This window comes from Microtus oregoni, unplaced genomic scaffold (assembly GCF_018167655.1).
Source record: "Microtus oregoni isolate MIOR12 unplaced genomic scaffold, Mior012 000054F_ref0000373, whole genome shotgun sequence".
NCBI classification, from domain to species: domain Eukaryota; kingdom Metazoa; phylum Chordata; class Mammalia; order Rodentia; family Cricetidae; genus Microtus; species Microtus oregoni.
The window spans coordinates 5955975-5973990 of record NW_024543830.1 but is presented as its reverse complement, the minus strand read 5'-3'; the positions used below and the strand labels follow the sequence as shown (position 1 = coordinate 5973990).

The following is an 18016-nucleotide window of genomic DNA, read 5'->3' as shown; positions in this document are numbered from 1 at the left end:
GAAAGCACGGTACTGGGCAAGAGGAGGCAAAAACCTGAAGATACCTGAAATGCATACAATATCCAATCTGAACATCATTAGCACTTACATGTGGTATCAGATCAGCGGGAGAAGGGGAGCTGGGGAGGTGGGAGCTAGGGAGGTGGGAGCTGGGGAGGGCTGTTTTGAAGGTTGTCATATACTGGATCAGAAATCCGAGTTAAGTCATTAAAACAAACAAACAAAAAACAACTTATAATATATATTCTTTCTGTCTGTCTGTCTGTCTCTCTCTTAAACTTTAAAGGTTTGAGAAGTGGCGATACCCACGCTGTTTTATGACAAACATGTCTAATGCCAAGAGTTTATGGCATCTCATGACATCTTTGCCACCCTGGACCTAAAACAATCAACATGCTACCCAACTCCGAGGGCATGAAAGCTGAGAAGGCCTTGTCACAGCTATGTCTAAAGTCAGCGGAGCTGCTTCTCCCTCAGAGTCCGCAGGTGCCACGACAGAACAGGGACAGGCTGTGTTAAGGTGCGCAGGAGAGGGGGGTGTCAATCTAGACTATTCCTCGGATCTCAGTCCTCTACCTGGGCCTTGCCACAGGGTCCTCAATGATTACAATGTAAAGGAGACAGCCCTCCTTATTTCCCAAGAAAGGCCTCAGTCTGAAAAGACAGGCCAGCTTCAATGGGCAAAGCAGTGATCTGGAAGACTTCGGAAGACCACCAAAGCCTTCCCCTGAGACCATCAGGTCAAGTCTGTAGTTGACAGTTTCAGGCTTTTATGCTGTTTCCTTCAGCTGGGTTTAAAAGCTAACGGGCTTGACTACTAGAACGGGGGCTACTCACCCGCTGAGGCCTCCAGTGCAGTTTCCATGGATGCAAGGGCTGCTCAAGCACTCATTCACCTGTAAGTAGCAGCTGGGGTGATGGGGTCCCTCGGGGCATATGCAGCGGAAGCCGTTCACATCGTTGATGCACGTTGCACCCTTGCGACAGGGGTTGGAGGCACACTCATCGATGTCAATGTTGCATCTCTGCCCTGTGGCGTGGGGGCGGGGGACAATGTCACTCAAATGTAAACCCTCGAGGATAGGGTTAGCATGATGAGACACACATGCAGACACTCTTCAGCCAGGCGGCTCACTATTGTTAAAGCCCAGTAACTGACCCTGAAAAGCACGACATGCCACAAGAGGAAGGCACGGGGAGCATTTGCAGGTAATAAGGAAGCGAACACTAGAACGGCACTGTGGACCTCTCAGCAGGGCTGCCTCTGCCTCAGAGATTCAGAAATTCACACACACCAAGGAGAGCAGCAAACGTCACCCAAGACGGTTACCCCTCATGGCGCTGCTGTGTGTACACGCTGAAGCTGCCTGACATGCATTCTGTTGTTTTTACTCCGTCAACTGCTCACATGTCTATCTATGGTGAATCACAACTAACTGAATATGAACGCACTGCTTAGATTAATTTAAGTTGATGAAAAAGAATAGATATTTTGATTTCATTCTTAGAGTATGGTTAACCCACATTCTTCCTCTGTAAGTAGGCTGCAGGCAAGCTTTTACTGTCCTCCAGTGCTCGAGGAAGCACGTCAGTGACTCCCAGTCTATACCAACACTTTTCAAACTTCAACATACAAAAATCTCAATAAGATATGATTTCTAGCTGGGCTCTGTTGGCACACATCTTTAATCCCAGCTCTCGGGAGGCAGAGGCAGGCAGATCTCTGTGAGTTCAAGACCAGCCTGGTCTACAAGAGCTAGTTCCAGGACAGGCTCCAAAGCTATAGAAAACCCTGTCTCGAAAAACAAAAAAACAAAACACAACAAAAATTGATTTTTAAGCCTGAGAAAAGACTCAGTGGTCAAGAATGCCTACTGTTTTCCTAGTACTCGTATTAGAAGGGTCTCAAATGCCTATTACTCCAGCTCCAGGGAACCCAATGTCCTTGTCTGTCCTCCATAGGCAGCCACAAAAGATAAATAAAAAGAGCAAGGGATTCCTAGGCCTCACTGCCACACTGTGATGGCTTGGACCTAACAACCGCATTTCACATTGTTTACATGGTCAGACATTAGAGCCTCTAGAAATATAGGCGCCGGCAGTCCATGATGAAGGCCAAGTGGGCACTGAACTTAGGAGACCTGGCTGCTGTAGCCCTAATCACCACTGCCTTAGGCTGCATAAAACATTACGTACTGAGCATACAATGTCTAGTTACATTTCCAATAGTTGAGATTTAACATTCGAAATGGTATGAAGTTAACTTTCCCCTATGCTGTGAGTGAGTGAAATCCAGCAACCCTTGTGAAGGAAAGTATCAATTTCAAAGAACACAGTGCTGATTCGGGTTTGAAAGCGTGTGGGTTTTTTTTCGTTTTTGCTTTTTAAAAAATACTTAATTTAAGAAAAGAATAACACTATATTTATTCAGTTCAGGAAGTCCTGAATGAAAGCGATACATCTTTTAAAGTAAGGCATTAGCAAGCTTCCGGCCTCCCATGCACTCTGGACCATTCATTATTGGTGGCTCCCGTGGTAAAGACCCACAGTCTGGGACAGCTGCCATTTCCCGCCGCATGTCTTGCCTCAGTCTTCGAAGTGTTCAGAGGAGCCACCACAATTTTAAATCTAGTGTGTGTGTGTGTGTGTGTGTGGTGCTGGGGATAAAACCTGGGCTTTGCGAGCACTACACCACTGAGCTACACCCCCCAGTCCCTCATTCGCCTTTGAACAATTTCCAGAATAAAGCTTTGATTCATTTTGATGGGAGTTAGCACAAGTCCCTACACATACACTCTACTGTGTAGATTGGCAGCTACTTTTGAAATGCTCTGCCTGCATGTAGGTCCACTGGGTATCAGAAATGGCTACTGCTGGCTATGCCACCGTGGGGTGCCACCGTGGGGTGCCACCATGGGGCTCAGCAATGAGCAATGTGAGCATTCGCTATATGTTTCTTCCTGTTTACAGCATGTCAATCGGAGTGTAATGACTGACAGCGCTACCCTATGGACTTGGGTCCAGGCTGGAGAGCAGTGTGTACTGAGAACATCTTCTGTCCTAACTACTGCTGACGGAGGAGGAGGAGGGTTCCTTCCTGGGGAGGAGGGTGCTCTCCGTAGCTCACTGACCTATCAAACTGAGGGCAGAAAAGCTCTTCGTATGGATCCTTAGGAGAATTTAGGAAGACAGTAGATTGAGGGAGGCTGGAGGTTTTTGCTTTCAGGAGGATAGTTCCTGGGTTTGGGCTTGACTGTTTTCCTTTTTGGTTTCTTTTTTGACTTGGGATTGAACCCAGGGCCTCAAGCATGCTGGACAAGCACTCCACCACTGGACTGTATCTTTAGTCCTGGTTTTGTTTTTGTGTATGTTTTTTTTTTAATTTTTTCAATTTGAAACATGGTCTTACTAAGTTGTCCAGCTGCCTTGAATTCAGTCTGTGGTCCAGGCAGGCCTTGGGCTTGTGTCTATCCTGCATCAGCTTTCAGAACAGCTGGGATTGTGGGCATCTTCCCCCAGGCCTGTAATCCAAATATTGTGAGGGGCTTTGGAAAACGAAAAGGAGTTTATGGAATCCCATGATGCCTGACTTTCTCCTATCTAAGAAGAGTATCAAGAACTCGTGGGAGAACAGAGAACAGCCTTTAAAAGTCAAGAGACAAAGGCTTCCCTCAGGTCTTTTAAAGCTCTTATGAAAACGGTAGGGGAAATTATTAAAATAAAATAGAAGGAAAAAACCCCAAATACCTCACAGTTATTGCTCATGAATCTTGGACATTTCCAGCAACAGATTTACAAAACAACCTCTTGGACCAGAAAAGAGTTCCCAAGAAGAGGGCACCACCCAGTAAGCAAAACATTCCATCTCTTAGTTATGTAATTTCATGCTACACCTTATGTTTATTTTAGAATATTTTTAGCCTATGTGCTCCCTCTTTGACCCTGTTGATTTGCTGAATGTTAAAAACAAGACAGAATATGATTCACTAACATTTAAAAAACTAAGTCTGGTGAAAAACCTTCCACAAATCCCAAAGGAAACCATAATAGGCTCCTCCTTGGCTGTGGTGGGAATGAGCCTGGGCTCTGAGGTCAGATGCCTGGGGCAAAACCCTGGCTGCAGGGCACTGGGAACACAACTTGCCTCTCCACTCTCTGGCCTCTCTTCAATACCAGAGGAGCAGTAGCTGTTCTGGTGAGTGAGATGATCAAGCAACTTGTTCCCCCAGCTCAGACAGAGTAACTCATTCGTACAAACTGAGTGTTCTCTTCCTGTTACAGTTGGAACTCCACTGCGTTCCAGCAGGCCTGTGTATTGTTCTCAGGTCCCACTTGACCTTGGAGAAGAGCCTTCAAGATGCCCAGGTTCACCAGGCTACCTCAGTGGGTGGGAGGCATGGAACTTTCACCACACTGTGACCAGGAAGACCTGAGGTCCACTGGGGCCACAAATGTTCCTATCCAAGTGTCGTGGTCACACCCTAGCAGAGAGAAACGAAGCACCCAGCTAGTGAGCGGCAGGCATTTCTTCACCTGGCCCTGGCTGCCCTTTGGGCTGCTCACCTGGGGAGTACATGATCATACGGCAACTCCTGAAGGATAATATTCCCTATGCCTCCTTGTGTGTAGTACCGTCCAGAAGATCAGAACACACAGTGCACCCTCACAATGAGGCTTTCCCCATACTTAGATGTCACTGAGGACCCCAACAACAATTTAACCAGAAAATTAAATGACAATGTTATAACAGGAAAAAGAAGAGAGAAATGTGTGGACCATATGTCACCTGAGGGCACACTTGCAGGTTCTCCAGAGGTTTACCCCTAAGGAATAGTGACAATACAGTTTCACTTTAATTTACTTTCTTTTCATGGGCCAAACGAGATTGCTTACTCTAGCCAAATATGGGTGGTCTCCTCAAACAACAGGCTCCCAGAGGAAGCAAGAGACCAAGATAAGCAGCCAGTGTTTCCATGCATGTTTACCTTGGATGCAGCTCTACAGAAGGCACCGGCCACTGCCTGGAGAGAGGCAAAAGTAGCTCTGGTGGCATTAACCCAAGCACAGTGACGGAGAGGTACAGTCGACCAGGAGTTCTCAAGGAGCAAGAAACATGTGGCCTGGAAACGCTAAAGGAAATTCTGTGTTTGCATTTAGGATAGGTCTGGAAACAGAAAACTGGCTCAGAAGTACAGAAGCAGGTCACAAACCTTTCAGAGACTCAGAGAAACAGGAGAGAGGTAAAAAGGTGATTTTTCAGTTGGTTAAAAAAAACCAAAAACAGTGACTTTCACTTAGGGGTCCCTTTTCCAACTGGGGGCTAATGGAGGCCTCTCGGAATGCAAGGAGCATTACCTGTGAATCCTGGAGAGCAGACGCAACTGTAGCGATTGATCCCATCCACACAGGCTCCGTGCACACAAGGGTTGCTGGCACAGTCATCAAAATTAATTTCACAATTAAGTCCTGTAAAAGAGACCCAGAGAAATGATTCTGTATTACCACAGGAATGCTAGAACTTCCGTCCCCAGTCGGTGCTATGTGGTCAGAAGTCTGAGGAAAATCCAGACAGTCCTAACGGAACAAAGCAATGCTTCGCCAAGTACAGTCCACAGAATCCAGGACTGAGCAGCCAAGAGGACTGGACTACTCATATTTAGCCATGATTTGTCCCTTCTAGTCGGTTGCCATGGTAATGGTACAAAGGCAATATAGGGAGAACTGTCAGCATCTTAGCCAGGATCCAGGCAGTGGGGCTCAACTGTATACTCATATCTACACACCCACAGCCAAACACACATGTTTGTGGTTCACCTAAGAATAGCTTTTGTGAAGAGGTTAAAATCTGTCACTTTATAACTTGTTAACTCTCAGCCCTCAGATGGAGAAAACATCATAGCCAGGAGCGGGTGAGCTGAAACAGCAGCATTCTTCCCAGAATTCCACCTCAACTTAAACAAACAAATCAAGGCTAATTAGTCTTAGCAATTTCTTAGCAAATATTAGAAGAAAATAAACCTATCATATTTAGTAAAATAGCTAATAATATTTTACACCTAAAATAAAATTTAAGCCTTGAAATCAAATTTTAGAACTTGTATCTATCACCTTAAGCTTGATGGTTACTGTAGGCGTTGAGATAAAATTCTGGGTGCATTTTGTGATGCTTGGCTCCTGGCCTGCTCTTTGGGTGAGTGAGGGTCTAGCTACATTTACATGAGTTTGGTAGACAAGAGTAACTAAATAGCAGGGATACACCAAGCATCATTGTTGTCATGGTTATATAATGGTTAATACAAGGTAATACATTACATTAGTTAGTGTGTATCTAAGAAAGCTCTGTGGGTACCACAGAGTACCTTTGGTAGAAAAGGGATAAAAATAAAAACTCATAGAAGAATATAAGCAGGTGAAACTTCTAGACCAAATGTCACCGTGTCAATTCACTCACAAGCAGTATTATCTGTGCGTGGGTCAAATATGTGTCGATAGTTACCACCTCTGCACTAGTTCCAGAATGCCGTGCAGTCTTGCTGTGCTGATGAGGCTAACCTCACCAGCTTTTGTATTCCTGCACACAAGGAGACCCTTCTAACCTTCAGTCCTCAACCCACGAAGACCCAGCATGCTAAGGCACCTCTAGCCCCTGGGCTCGTGGTTCACTTGAGTTGAAAATGACACCTGATCAAGCTGGGCCTCAAACATCCATACTGATACGTCTGCCCTTTGAGACCGTAGGTCTGCGGCTGCCCTGCTTGTGCGGTCCTCGCCTGAGGTTTGTGAGCCCATAGATTCTTGTGGTCTCTAAGTGGCTTCGATATGGCTGCTAGACTGTCTCCTTGGCTGTTTTCTTCTTCCTTAACGATAAGCATTCTGGGTCACTTGAAACCCAGAGGAACTAATCACTTCAACAGTTTATCGTCATAAAAGCACAGATGAGAAAGGTCCCAAAAGTGAAGAGTCGATCTCCTTTTAAGCATCCAGTGAAAACCACAGGAATGGTTAGCAAGCTATGATGATCCCTCCCAAATTCAAACTACAAACAGAGACTGCATGACAGCTGAATCAGAAATTCCTACTCCATGATGACCAGTCTACCAACAACGTCTCCTAAATGGACTTTTCAAGCAGGTCCTCAGCACTCGCCCACTCCTCGCCACTAACTACAGACCAGTAGCTCTGCATCACCGCAGGCAGCTCTACGCTGTTCCTTCAAACAGCTGCGGCAATGGGTCTGGGCTTCTGCACGCTGCCTGGGGCAGACCATGAATATCAACTTCTTGCCTCTGTCCCCCGAAGGAAAGTCTACCTGATACAGTCTGGCAGAAGGATGTAGCCCTGGAGGAAAGTAAGTTCCTGCCAAGCGAGCACTCGCCAGGTTTCCAGTGATGTTTGTTACAATGGGGAAGACGGCAAACCTAAAGCAGCCCCTCCATTCTAAAGGCGTCCATTCAGCTGCTTGTAAATCTCTCACACTGCCCCCGTACTGCAATTTCTCATGTCTGGGGACCAGCCCGGAAGCAAATTGCTTTTGGAAGGTCTCACAAAGCTCTATTCAGCCCTGCGAGGGAGTTATCTAAATGTGGGGAGGGGGCCCGCGTTCTCAGCTGTGAAGGCATGGGATGTTTTTCGTATGCTTGAGCAATTCAAAAAGGACTTTGTTTTCAAACTTGGCATGTGTGAGGCCCTGGATGGAGACCAGGGCCTTTGACAAGTTTGAAGAAATGGATTTGAAGGAGCACAATGAAATCAGGGCAGTTACCCACTCCACTACCTCTGCCCCCTCCGCAGGCTAACTTCCTTAAGTCCAGGATGAGCCCCCAACAAATCACCCTGTGTATTGGCAGGTCCCCTGCTCAAAAAGGCTCTCACTGGTTAATCTTCCACTAATACATTTCCCTTTGATCTTGAACACAGTATTTCTCTGTCTACAGCTACAGCTGGGCCCAGGATCATTCCCAACAGGTAAAATGGAATCCAGGGAAACCTGTGAAACCGCTGCCTGACGAACTGACTCCAAAACTCCTGATAAGAGAGAGCTGGCCCTCGTCTGGCTAGCAGAACCCCTCCAGGTTCAGGAGCCACCCAGGAGCCCTGGAAACAGAGCTGGCTGCTTGGCGTCCGACTCTGCAACTACCAGGGTGCGAGGCAAAGTGTTTCCTTCCCCTAACTTCGCCTGAAATGGCCAAGGCTCCACCAGACCCAGGCCTGGGAGAGAGGTCACATCAGACTGACGATGCCAAAGACCCCAGACGGTGGCAGGGAAGGAGAGAGGGAAGAAGGGGGAAGGGAGGGAGGGAAGGAGGGCGGGACTGTCCTACCTGATGTACCCGGTTGGCAGTTGCACTGGTAGCCATTTACAAGGTCAATACAGCGTCCATCATTCAAGCAAGGGCTGCTGTAACACTCATCAATTTGGTCACTGCAGATGGCCCCCATGTACCCAGGGTTGCAGATGCAGGTATAGGAATCAATCCCATCCTGGCACTGGCCATGGTGGCAAGGATCCGGGTCACAGTTGTCGATATTCTCCTCACACAAGACACCAGTGAAGCCTGCAGAAGGAAGTTTACTGATGGATCTCAAACTAGCAAACAGGCTGTGTGGACACTCAAAGGCAGTTTGTCCATTTGCCCTGCACATCCCACCTCTGGAACAACCCCCACAGGTGGCCTTCGGCAGTGGGAACTGCTTGTTTGATTTAGAATTCGAGCTTGGGGACCCAGGCACAAGGATTCTTGATGGAGTTTGCAGAGCTCAAATGCTCCCAGCCTGAGTCCTGCATCCCCTGCTGCCTTCACAGCCTCACTGGCCCTAGGCTTCCCGGAAGAGCGCTCCACACATCCTCCCTGCACGCTTGTGTCTGAGCATCTTCCCTCCCAAAACACAGGGGCTGATTGAGGTTTCAGGTATCCTGTCTTCCAGTTCTGACACTGGAGGGCATAGATGGAGTCCCACAGCTCCCCACAATGTGCTGCGCTACTGGCTTCTAAATAAATACCCATTAAATAAGATGAATGATCTGCTCTTGGCCATTTGAAAGACAACGAGATAAGAGTTCCCACAACTGAGCTATAACGAGATCCATGTCCTGCCTCTTCCTGGAAGGCTCCAGGACGATTGCCTCCCTTTTATTCTTTAATTTTATTTTTATTATTTTTAATTGGTTGCTTTGGTGTGTATATGCCACAACGCTATGTAGAGGTAAGACACAGCTTTTCAGAGTCGGTTCCCTCCTTGCTCCATGGGACTTGGGAGTCAAATTCACGTTTTCAGGCTTGTAGGGCAAGTGCCTTTACCCTCTTAGCCACCTTACCAGCCCTCTCATCCCTTTTAAACATGAGATCTAGGGCTTAACCTCACTTCCGTGAAGTCATGCTCCACAGAAGCTGGCTGGAAGACAAAGCCTGGAATGTCTCCAACAAAAGGCAATGGTTTTTATGAAGAAAACGCAGCTCAGGAGTATCCTCACCTACAACAGAAGCATTGGCGTTCCGCGCAACTGTGTGGGCTAAGTTTGCTTTTCTGAAATCTGAGGGAAATCATACGCACAAAGTCTATAGTCTAAGAACCTCTTTGCTAATTCATGTGTGGCTCTACCCATGACTTTGTTTATGTATGGGGTATTTATTTGCTTGCTTGTACATATGCAAGTGCACTGTGTGTGTGTGTGTGTGTGTGTGTGTGTGTGTGTGTGTGTGTGTGATGCCCACAGAGGCCAGAAGAGGGTGTCAGATCCCCTGGAACTGGAGCTATAGATGCTTGTGAGCTGCTAGGTGGGTGCTGCGAACCAGACCGAGGTCCTCTGCAGGAGCAGCCGGTGTTCTCAACCACTGAGCCAGCTCTCCAGTCCCTTCTTGTGATTTCTGTCTCAGTCAAAGGAGTAAGAAGTTTCCTTTCCTAATCATTTCTAGACCTTCTCCACACTGAGGTACACTCCTGTACAGCAAGTGTGACGTGACCATTTGGCTTAATGAAATCCACTCCCAAGGAGAAACATGGTCCAAGATCCAGAAATGTACATCTGTTTGACCAAATCTCCTGGGAATACAGACTCAAATCTGTATTGGACCTTCCTACACAGAGCTCTCTGTAGTCAGTTACTGCCAACTCTCAAGACCACCTGCATCCTAGAAGCAGAGGCCACTGAACTGCATAAAGGCCTGGCTCAGGAGACAAGAGCCAGGCCCTACAGAGAGCCTCGGTGAGGGGCAGCTTTCTCCTAGAATTCTCCTTTTCCCGAGGAGTCAGTGAAGCCAGCTAGAAGCTTCCCACAAACACAGACACCAACCGCACATGTGGACAGAACCACCGTGGCAGTAACAGGGAGGCGGGTACTGGAGGAGCAGCAGGAAGTCTGCAGCACAGCTCTCTCGAGCACGAGCCGTCCCGCTGGCAGAGTGACGATGAGCGGCTAGTGGAAGACAGTCGTCCTGCTGGCAGAGGCCTCCCAAGCGATGGAGAGCAGGCTGTGCTTACCTGTGGCACACTGGCACTCGTAGCCATTCGGATGATCGATGCACTTGGCCCCGTTCAGACATGGAGTACTAGAGCAATCATCAATGTCAATCTGGCACACTGGGCCCGTGAAACCTTGAAGGGGTACAGAAGCGACACAAATCAATGACTCACCAATCTTCCTTCATTAAAAAGAGTGGGTTAAATCACTGGCAGAGCATATGCCAATGGGTCACCAAGCAGATGACTCTCCCTGGCAGGTGACTTTCGGAACATCTGGGCAAAGTTCAGAAGTCAGAGGCCCTGGGGCTTCTACTGTTGCTTCTTCAGAGCACAGGAATCTTCTCCAAAAGGAAGAGGAACTGAGACACTATGGAAAGATGGAGTCTCAAGCTAGTAACTATATTTCCAGACTGAAAGGATCTTCACTCTGAAGAGGAAGTGGAAAAGCCACTGTCCACAGCAGTCAGCTGGCATGCCTTCAACATCAGCGGAGGCAGAGGACCTTGGAAAAAATCTGCTGCATGTTGCCTGCCTGAAGTTAATGAGATAAAATGTCTTGGGATTTAGGAATATGACTCACTAGGAAAAACTAAGACCCTGTGCTTCTGTGAGGTGTGAGCACTCTGAAAATGTAGACACAGACAGGGAGGTCAGGGGTCATTCAAGAACAGACTTGGACTTCAGGCCACAAAAGACTTGGAAGACAGACTGGCTAAAACAGTTCCCCACCTCAGTACACACAAAGTCTCTCCCCAAGAACTCACTTTTAATGATTTCCTCATGCACAGCCCACACACATTCCCTCTCTCCCCCTTCCTGTGGTCAGCTGGCTTGGTGCTTTGGAAGAACAGAGGGGCAGGTGGTAGGCACTTACCAGGGGGGCAAAGACACTGGAAGCGATTGACTTTGTCCACACACTGCCCGTTGTTTACACACGGGTTGCTCTGGCATTCATTGACCTCCAGTTCACAATGCACACCTTTGAAACCTGCACAAACGGACCACACACGTGCTTCAGACACAGATAAAGGGGCATTCCAGCCAAGAAGGCAGAAATGTGCTGAGATGGCTACAAAGCCCTGGAGCACAAACACTTCTTCAAACACAGAGGGACTTTGCTGCGCTTTTTACAAAAAAAAGTCCCGACAGTCAGCCAAGTGTAGACACTGTAAGACGTCTTTGCTAAGGTGAGGAAGGGGCAAGGATGCTGCAGTATCAATGTGAAATACCCCTCCAGACTTGCGTATCTGAACATCTGGTCCCCATCTGGCGCTGTGTAAGGAGGCTATGAAACCTTTGGAGCATGCGACATGGTAGACCGGCAATGGGACTTTAGGACAACAACTTAGCTTTGCTTCTGGCCCCATTATCTATCTCTGCTTCCCAATCTACCAGAAATGTGAGGAGCTGTGGCCACGTGCCCTCCCCATGTCGTCATTGTCTCTTGCCTGTGAGCCTTTAACTGGTTCTGTCAGGGACTTCCCAGAGTGACAAGTGACAATGCCAGGGTTACCCCCAGGATGCTCAGCGAGACAGCAACCCAACAAAAACTCCCCACATTCTGTGACCTACTTCTAGCTTCTGGACTCCCCCACTCTCTTCCTAAAGACCAGCGGCACTGGTGCTCTTGAGGTGCAGGGCAGGATTAGGAGGACCTCCTTCCGAGGCTAGAGCATCCCTTATCAGACAGCACAGCTGGCCTCTACTGTCATCTCATCCCCTCTCTGTCCTCTGGGAGTCAAGAATGCGCCCTGCAGAAGAGCTAGCCCAGGCCATGAGCTAGTGTCCCCCTCTGGGTAAGTGACAAGTGCCTGCAGAAAGGTGGCTAACGTCTCATTTCAGTGAGTGAAATGCGATGGTGTATGTAATTTATTGGAGGATCAGGAAACTTGCTCTTTAGATGATTCAAGTGGGAAACTGCTTCTGTGGTTTTCCAGTGTGTGAAGTGGCGCTTGACATGGTGGTCTTGTTTGATTTGCTCTGCTTTGCTCTAACTACCCCAGCAGTCTCTTACTCTGCAATTAAAGGGCTTGCAAGGCAGTCCTGACCCAGCCCTGCTCAGTTCCACGCTGGCACCGCGCACGGGGAACCACCGCGTACTCTGTCAGCACAGCCGGTCCCACTCACCTGGCATGCACAGACAGGTGAAGCCGCCAATCTTATCCAGGCAGGTGGCATCGTTCTGGCAGGGGTCTGAATGACACTCGTTGATGTCCATCTCACAGCGAGGCCCTGCGTAGCCTTTCAGACACTCACAGTGGAAGGCGCCATCTGTATTCACACACTTCCCCGCATGCTCGCAAGGGTTACTGTTGGCTGTAACACATAAGAACCAGATGTGGACGTTAGGGGACAGTCTTAAAGTTACAACGCTTTAAGCAAGAACATTCTATTTTCAGGTTTATTCATTAATTTATAAAAGGAATTACCAGAGTGATCTCCAATCTTGTGGTGTTCTTCCTTATTCTAAACCTCTCACCGAGGTAGGACTTTGTATTTATTTTATTTATTTATTATTAAGTATGTACATGCATGTGTGTGTGAAGCTAGAAGATGAGGTCATATCCCCCAAAGTTGGAGTTGCAGGCAGCTGTGAGCTGCCTGATGTGGGTGCTGGGAACTGAATTGGACCCTCTGAAAGCACAGAACATGATTAACAGCAGAGTCATCATGCCAGCCCAAGAGCCTCTGTTAAGTACCAGGTCTAGGTCAGTCCTATTACTTAATTCCCAGAAGGAGATTTATGGTCATACAGGAAAGGCTGATTGTAAACTATGTGTGTGGAACAGGAAGAATCAAGGTTTGGGTGTAACAACGCCTAAAGTACAATGCAGTCCCACTGAAACTCTCACTGATACCACCTCCAAGTCCAGAAAAGATGCCAGGCACTCACCCATGGCACACTCATCCACGTCTTCTGTGCAGTCGGCCCCCTTGTAGCCCTGGGGGCAGGTGCAAATATACTGTCCGTTCAGGGGGTTGGTGTCACACAGCGCCCCCTTGTGGCAAGGGTTGCTAATGCAGGCATCATTCAGATGACAAAGGAGACCTGTCTCAGGACAGAGAATAGAGAGGACAAACACAAATCTCTTAGAGAAGAGCTTTTTTTGTTTTGTTTTGTTTAATCAAAAGCAGGATAAACAAATGCTTTTTTTTTGGTTTTATGAAACGATGCTTCACTGTAGCTTTGAAGACTATCTTGGAACTAGCTCTTATAGATCAGGCTGGCCTTGAACTCACAAGAGATCCACCTGCCTCTGCTGGGATTAAAGGTGTGTGCCGCTAACACCCAGTTTGAGAACCAAATTCTTAACATCATGATCTGGAGGCACTGTTCCCTTCATTTGCTCCTCCGTTAGGGATGAGCCACAGCCCTCAGCTAGTGCAGACAACCTGGGCTTAGACTAGAGTTCTCTGCTAGAGAGCTCGTCCAAGGACAGGGCATATATAGGCCAAAGCATTAGAGGAGGAACACAGGAAACAGGAGATATCCTGTGGAGAGTACCGGAATTAGCAAACAAAAATAGCAGATGTCCAATTACATTTGAATTTCTGATAAACATAAAAATTTTCATGTGAAAATGTGTCAAATTTGAATTTCTGATAAACATAAAAAGTGTTCACGTGAGTATGTGTCAAGTATCCAAGGCTTCCTGTGTCTTATCTTGCATCCTCCTTTTCCAACGTCATGTTACCTAATGACCACGGGCTCACTGCATCTACCTCACTAGCTTCAGAACTGAACCTCATCTGTCTATGGCACCCCACTAACCACTTCAGCATTCCCGGATCAGGTGCAGGGCAGAGGGGGGGATCTGCCAAGTGCCGGGGTGGAATTGGAAGAGGGAGGAGGGATACTACTAGGCTTCCTGTTCTGCAAGGTTCTGGTGGGAACCGGATTTTCCAGTCTGCAATTGGCCAAGGCTTCTTCCACAAAGCTGGAGGTGCGGCTCTGGGAAAGGCCGGGTGCAGGTTTTCGGGCTGACTCCACAGTACGCTGCTACTCCTAAGCCTAGAAGCAGTCTAGAGAACCAGGCTAACTGCAGTGCTCCCTGACCAGACTCTTCAGGAGCACCGCGGTGGGAGCACGCTCTTCTCAAGGAATGGGTATTTCTTCTGAAAAGGACTCCATGGACTAGTCATCTAGTCTGGACTTCTGAGTGCTCTTCGGACCAAGGTCCTGAGGAATTCTACTGAGCTGACTGTCTAAGGAAGACAACTAAGTTTTCACTAGCAGACTGCACACAGAACGGTCCCCTCAGACAGCAACAAACAGGACAGAAGGGCCACATGGAGGAGAAGGCTGGAGCCTGAGTGTTCGCAGCCTCCCCACGGCTCGCTCTGCAGCTCTGGCACTCTGCTGGCCTTACCTGCCTTTCCCTCTGGACACAAGCAGGAAAAGGAGGCCACACGGTCGATGCAGGTGGACCCCGGAGTGCAGGAAGCGAAGGCGCAGTCGTCGATATTCTCGCTGCAGTCATATCCGCTCCAGCCGTTCACGCACACGCAGGCGTAGCCTCCATTGCGGTTGGTGCAGGTGCCTCCATTCTGGCATGCATTGGGCTGCAGCAGACACTCGTCCACATCTTCCGTGCAGAATTGCCCTTGGGGGGAGGATACTGGGTTAGGGTCCTTATGTCACCAGTGATTCGTGCCATACCAGCCCCTGTATGAGCTGCCGGAAGCTGATGCAAGTAGGGCCTACGACGGTTCACGTCCTCTGACATATTTTAAAGTGCCCTTGAGTTGTCCAAATGACACTCATCAGAAAAGAAATGGCCCTTCTAGAAGCTACGATACAATGAAAATTTGGCCAGTTGGCCAAACAAAAGACAAACTGTCGATCTCTTGACTTAGCTGAATTCTTGGGCCAAGAAATAAAAAGCTGAGTTGGAAAGATGGCTTAGCAATTAAGAGCACCGGCTGCTCTTCCAAAAGACCAGGGTTTGAGTCCCAGAACCACACAGAAGCTTCACATCCGTTTCTTATTCCAATTCCAGGGGATCTGACCTATGAGGGCTTGCATGTGGTAAATAGACATACATGCAAGCAAAACACTGAGACACATCAAAATAAATTAATAAATATTTTAAGAAAGAAAATAAACTGAAAAAAGAAGAGTAAAGTATAAACGATGCAGAAGAGACATAACGAGAAAATGAGAAGGAACCCCTACACCAAAGCGCAAGGGCTTTTTTCTCTGTCTGGATGGGTCCCTGTCAATACACTGGCGGACACTGTGCAGTAATCTCACATGGTGTTTAAACCACAAGGCAGTCGGTAAAGGCTCCTGCATTTCTCTCATTCATGCTCACAACCGTGTGTGAAGCCACAATTATCTCAGAATAGAGGCAAATATATCTCAACAAAACAAATATATCTCAATATCAAAATGTCTCAAAATGGTCATTTTTTTAAGTTAGAGTGAGCAATACATGGAAAATATTTCAAACAAACAGGCCCAGTAAAGTGGGGAGATGTGAAAGGGAAAGCCAGGAGCAGTGAGACTGGGCGAAGTGTCTCAGCCTGCGGGAACAAGGCCCAGCATGCTGTCCCACAGAGGGCACCAAAGGGACTGGTGGGTGTGGGCTCCTACAGATGTGTTAGGAGCCCCGGCTGCCACAAGGACAGGAAAAGGCAGCCTCTTCTAGGCCTTACAACGCTGAGCTCATGGCTCACCAGAGCAGTGTGGTGCCGGGCCACCTGAATAAACGGATCTGGTTGGAACCCGTTTAAAACAGTTTGCTTCAAAGGAAACCAAAATAAGATGATCTGGGGCTGGAGAGATGGCGCAGAGGTTAGGAGCATTGCCTGCTCTTCCAAAGGTCCCGAGTTCAATTTCCAGCAACCACATGGTGGCTCACAACCATCTGTAACGAGATCTGTGCCCTCTTCTAGCCTGCGGGCATATACACTGACAGATATTGTATACATAATAAATAAATAAATATTTAAAAAAAATAAGATGATCTGGATTCTCTAAATCATAACAAATTCTGAAACCAAACAAAAATGCCATTCAATCTCCCTTTGTAAATAAACAAATAAACCCCTCAATGATCAGCTGAAAGGGGAAGTCTCATTAGGAGTCTTTTTATAAAGAAGTCAGACACAGAACGTTTAAATTTAAAAAATACTAAAGCTGCCCACAGTCCCCAGAATATCTACAGTCGTATAACTGCAGAAGGCCCACACTGGGCCCAGCGATGAGCCGAGTGAGTGTGAGCCAACCTAGCTGACCAGCTGCTCTTCAGCCTTCGTCCCCTACTACAGAACTGATAGAACTGTCTGTCACACTTGCCACCTCTGGTGGGGGCTTTCTGTGCGTGCCCAGCACAGGTCACAACCTTGTCTAATAGTATGGGTGTGGATGCTTGAGGCTCCTGCTAAGAGACCTTCATGTTCCTCCCCTGGCGTCATTTGCAGGGTCTCTGAGAGAGCTCCTGTGACTAGGTGAGCTCACCTTACTGCGGGATACAGGATGGGCATCGGACCCAAGTTACATCACTGTGTCTCTTTCCAAACTAGTGAACTAAGAACACTATGCCACAGGACACAATGGGAAAGGCAGCTGTCTGCAGAGAAAGTAGTCAGGGTGACTCAGAAGTGCAGAGTAAAACAGAGAACCTTGGTGGCACTCAAGCCCTGAAGTCAGCTGACTGCGAGCCCCCACAGCACAGTCCTGAGCAGGCTCTGTGCAGCGAGTTTCCTGATTTAGGATGCGTTTCTACCAATTTCGCTTAAAGTATCAATGACTCCAAACTAAGTGAGAAAGGGGGAAGGGAGCCAATGGGTGAAGGAGAGAAGGAATGGGTCAACGAAGGGAGTGAAGGAGTGAGGTGTAGTAATGAAAGACTGGGTGAGTAAGGGAAGGAGGAAGTGATGAAGGGAGGGAGAGAAAAGGGAAGGGGATCAGCCAGGCAGAAGCAGGGCACGCCTTTAATCCCTGCACTCAGGAGGCAGAGGCAGGTGGATCTCTGTGAGTTTGAGGCCAGCCTGGTCTACAGTGTGCCAAGGCAACAGAGAAACCCTGCCTTGAAAAACCAAAACGAAGAAAGGAAAAGGAAAAGGGAAGGGGTAGAGGAGGGAGAGAGCAGACGAGGGCAGGAGAGAAGCAGTAAGGATGGAAGAATGCAGAATGAAGGGAAGGAGAGGACGAGCGTAAAGGAGAGAATAAAGGAGGAGTAGAGCAAGGAGGACGAGCTCAGAGCGGCACACACCCACTCCAGGACCGATGATAGCATTCATTGCAAAACATGTGCTCCCTTACGCTGCTAGCAGAAACGCTACTTCAAAGAATGGCAGTTGTATTATTAGGATTCAGGCGGGGCTGAGAAATAAACACATGACCAAGACGTAGGTAAGGAGCTGCTGTAAACTGGGTAATTGCTGAGTCTAGCCTGTTACACTTAGACTAACTCAGACAGCTGCGCTGCCGACCACACTGACTTGTGGAATGCAAGCATGTTCCATGTCATCGTGCTTTAGTGAGGCCCCGAGATAAATCTGGGTATGAGACACTGAATGTTTAAAAATATTTCACATATATTTCTTA

The 18016-nt window shown here is 47.9% G+C and overlaps 1 protein-coding gene across 1 annotated transcript in view; it reads right to left on the bottom strand.

Moving 5' to 3' along the window:
* The window catches only part of Notch2 (notch receptor 2), a 140665-nt gene that overhangs the window by 37717 nt on the left and 84932 nt on the right, over nucleotides 1-18016 (bottom strand). The window contains exons 6-13 of the mRNA XM_041638022.1: nucleotides 14832-15065; nucleotides 13355-13510; nucleotides 12589-12777; nucleotides 11336-11449; nucleotides 10480-10593; nucleotides 8322-8555; nucleotides 5356-5466; nucleotides 838-1030 (exon numbers count right to left, since the gene is read on the bottom strand). Coding sequence (XP_041493956.1) covers nucleotides 838-1030; nucleotides 5356-5466; nucleotides 8322-8555; nucleotides 10480-10593; nucleotides 11336-11449; nucleotides 12589-12777; nucleotides 13355-13510; nucleotides 14832-15065 — 1345 coding nt within the window. The remainder of the gene's footprint in view (nucleotides 1-837; nucleotides 1031-5355; nucleotides 5467-8321; nucleotides 8556-10479; nucleotides 10594-11335; nucleotides 11450-12588; nucleotides 12778-13354; nucleotides 13511-14831; nucleotides 15066-18016) is intronic.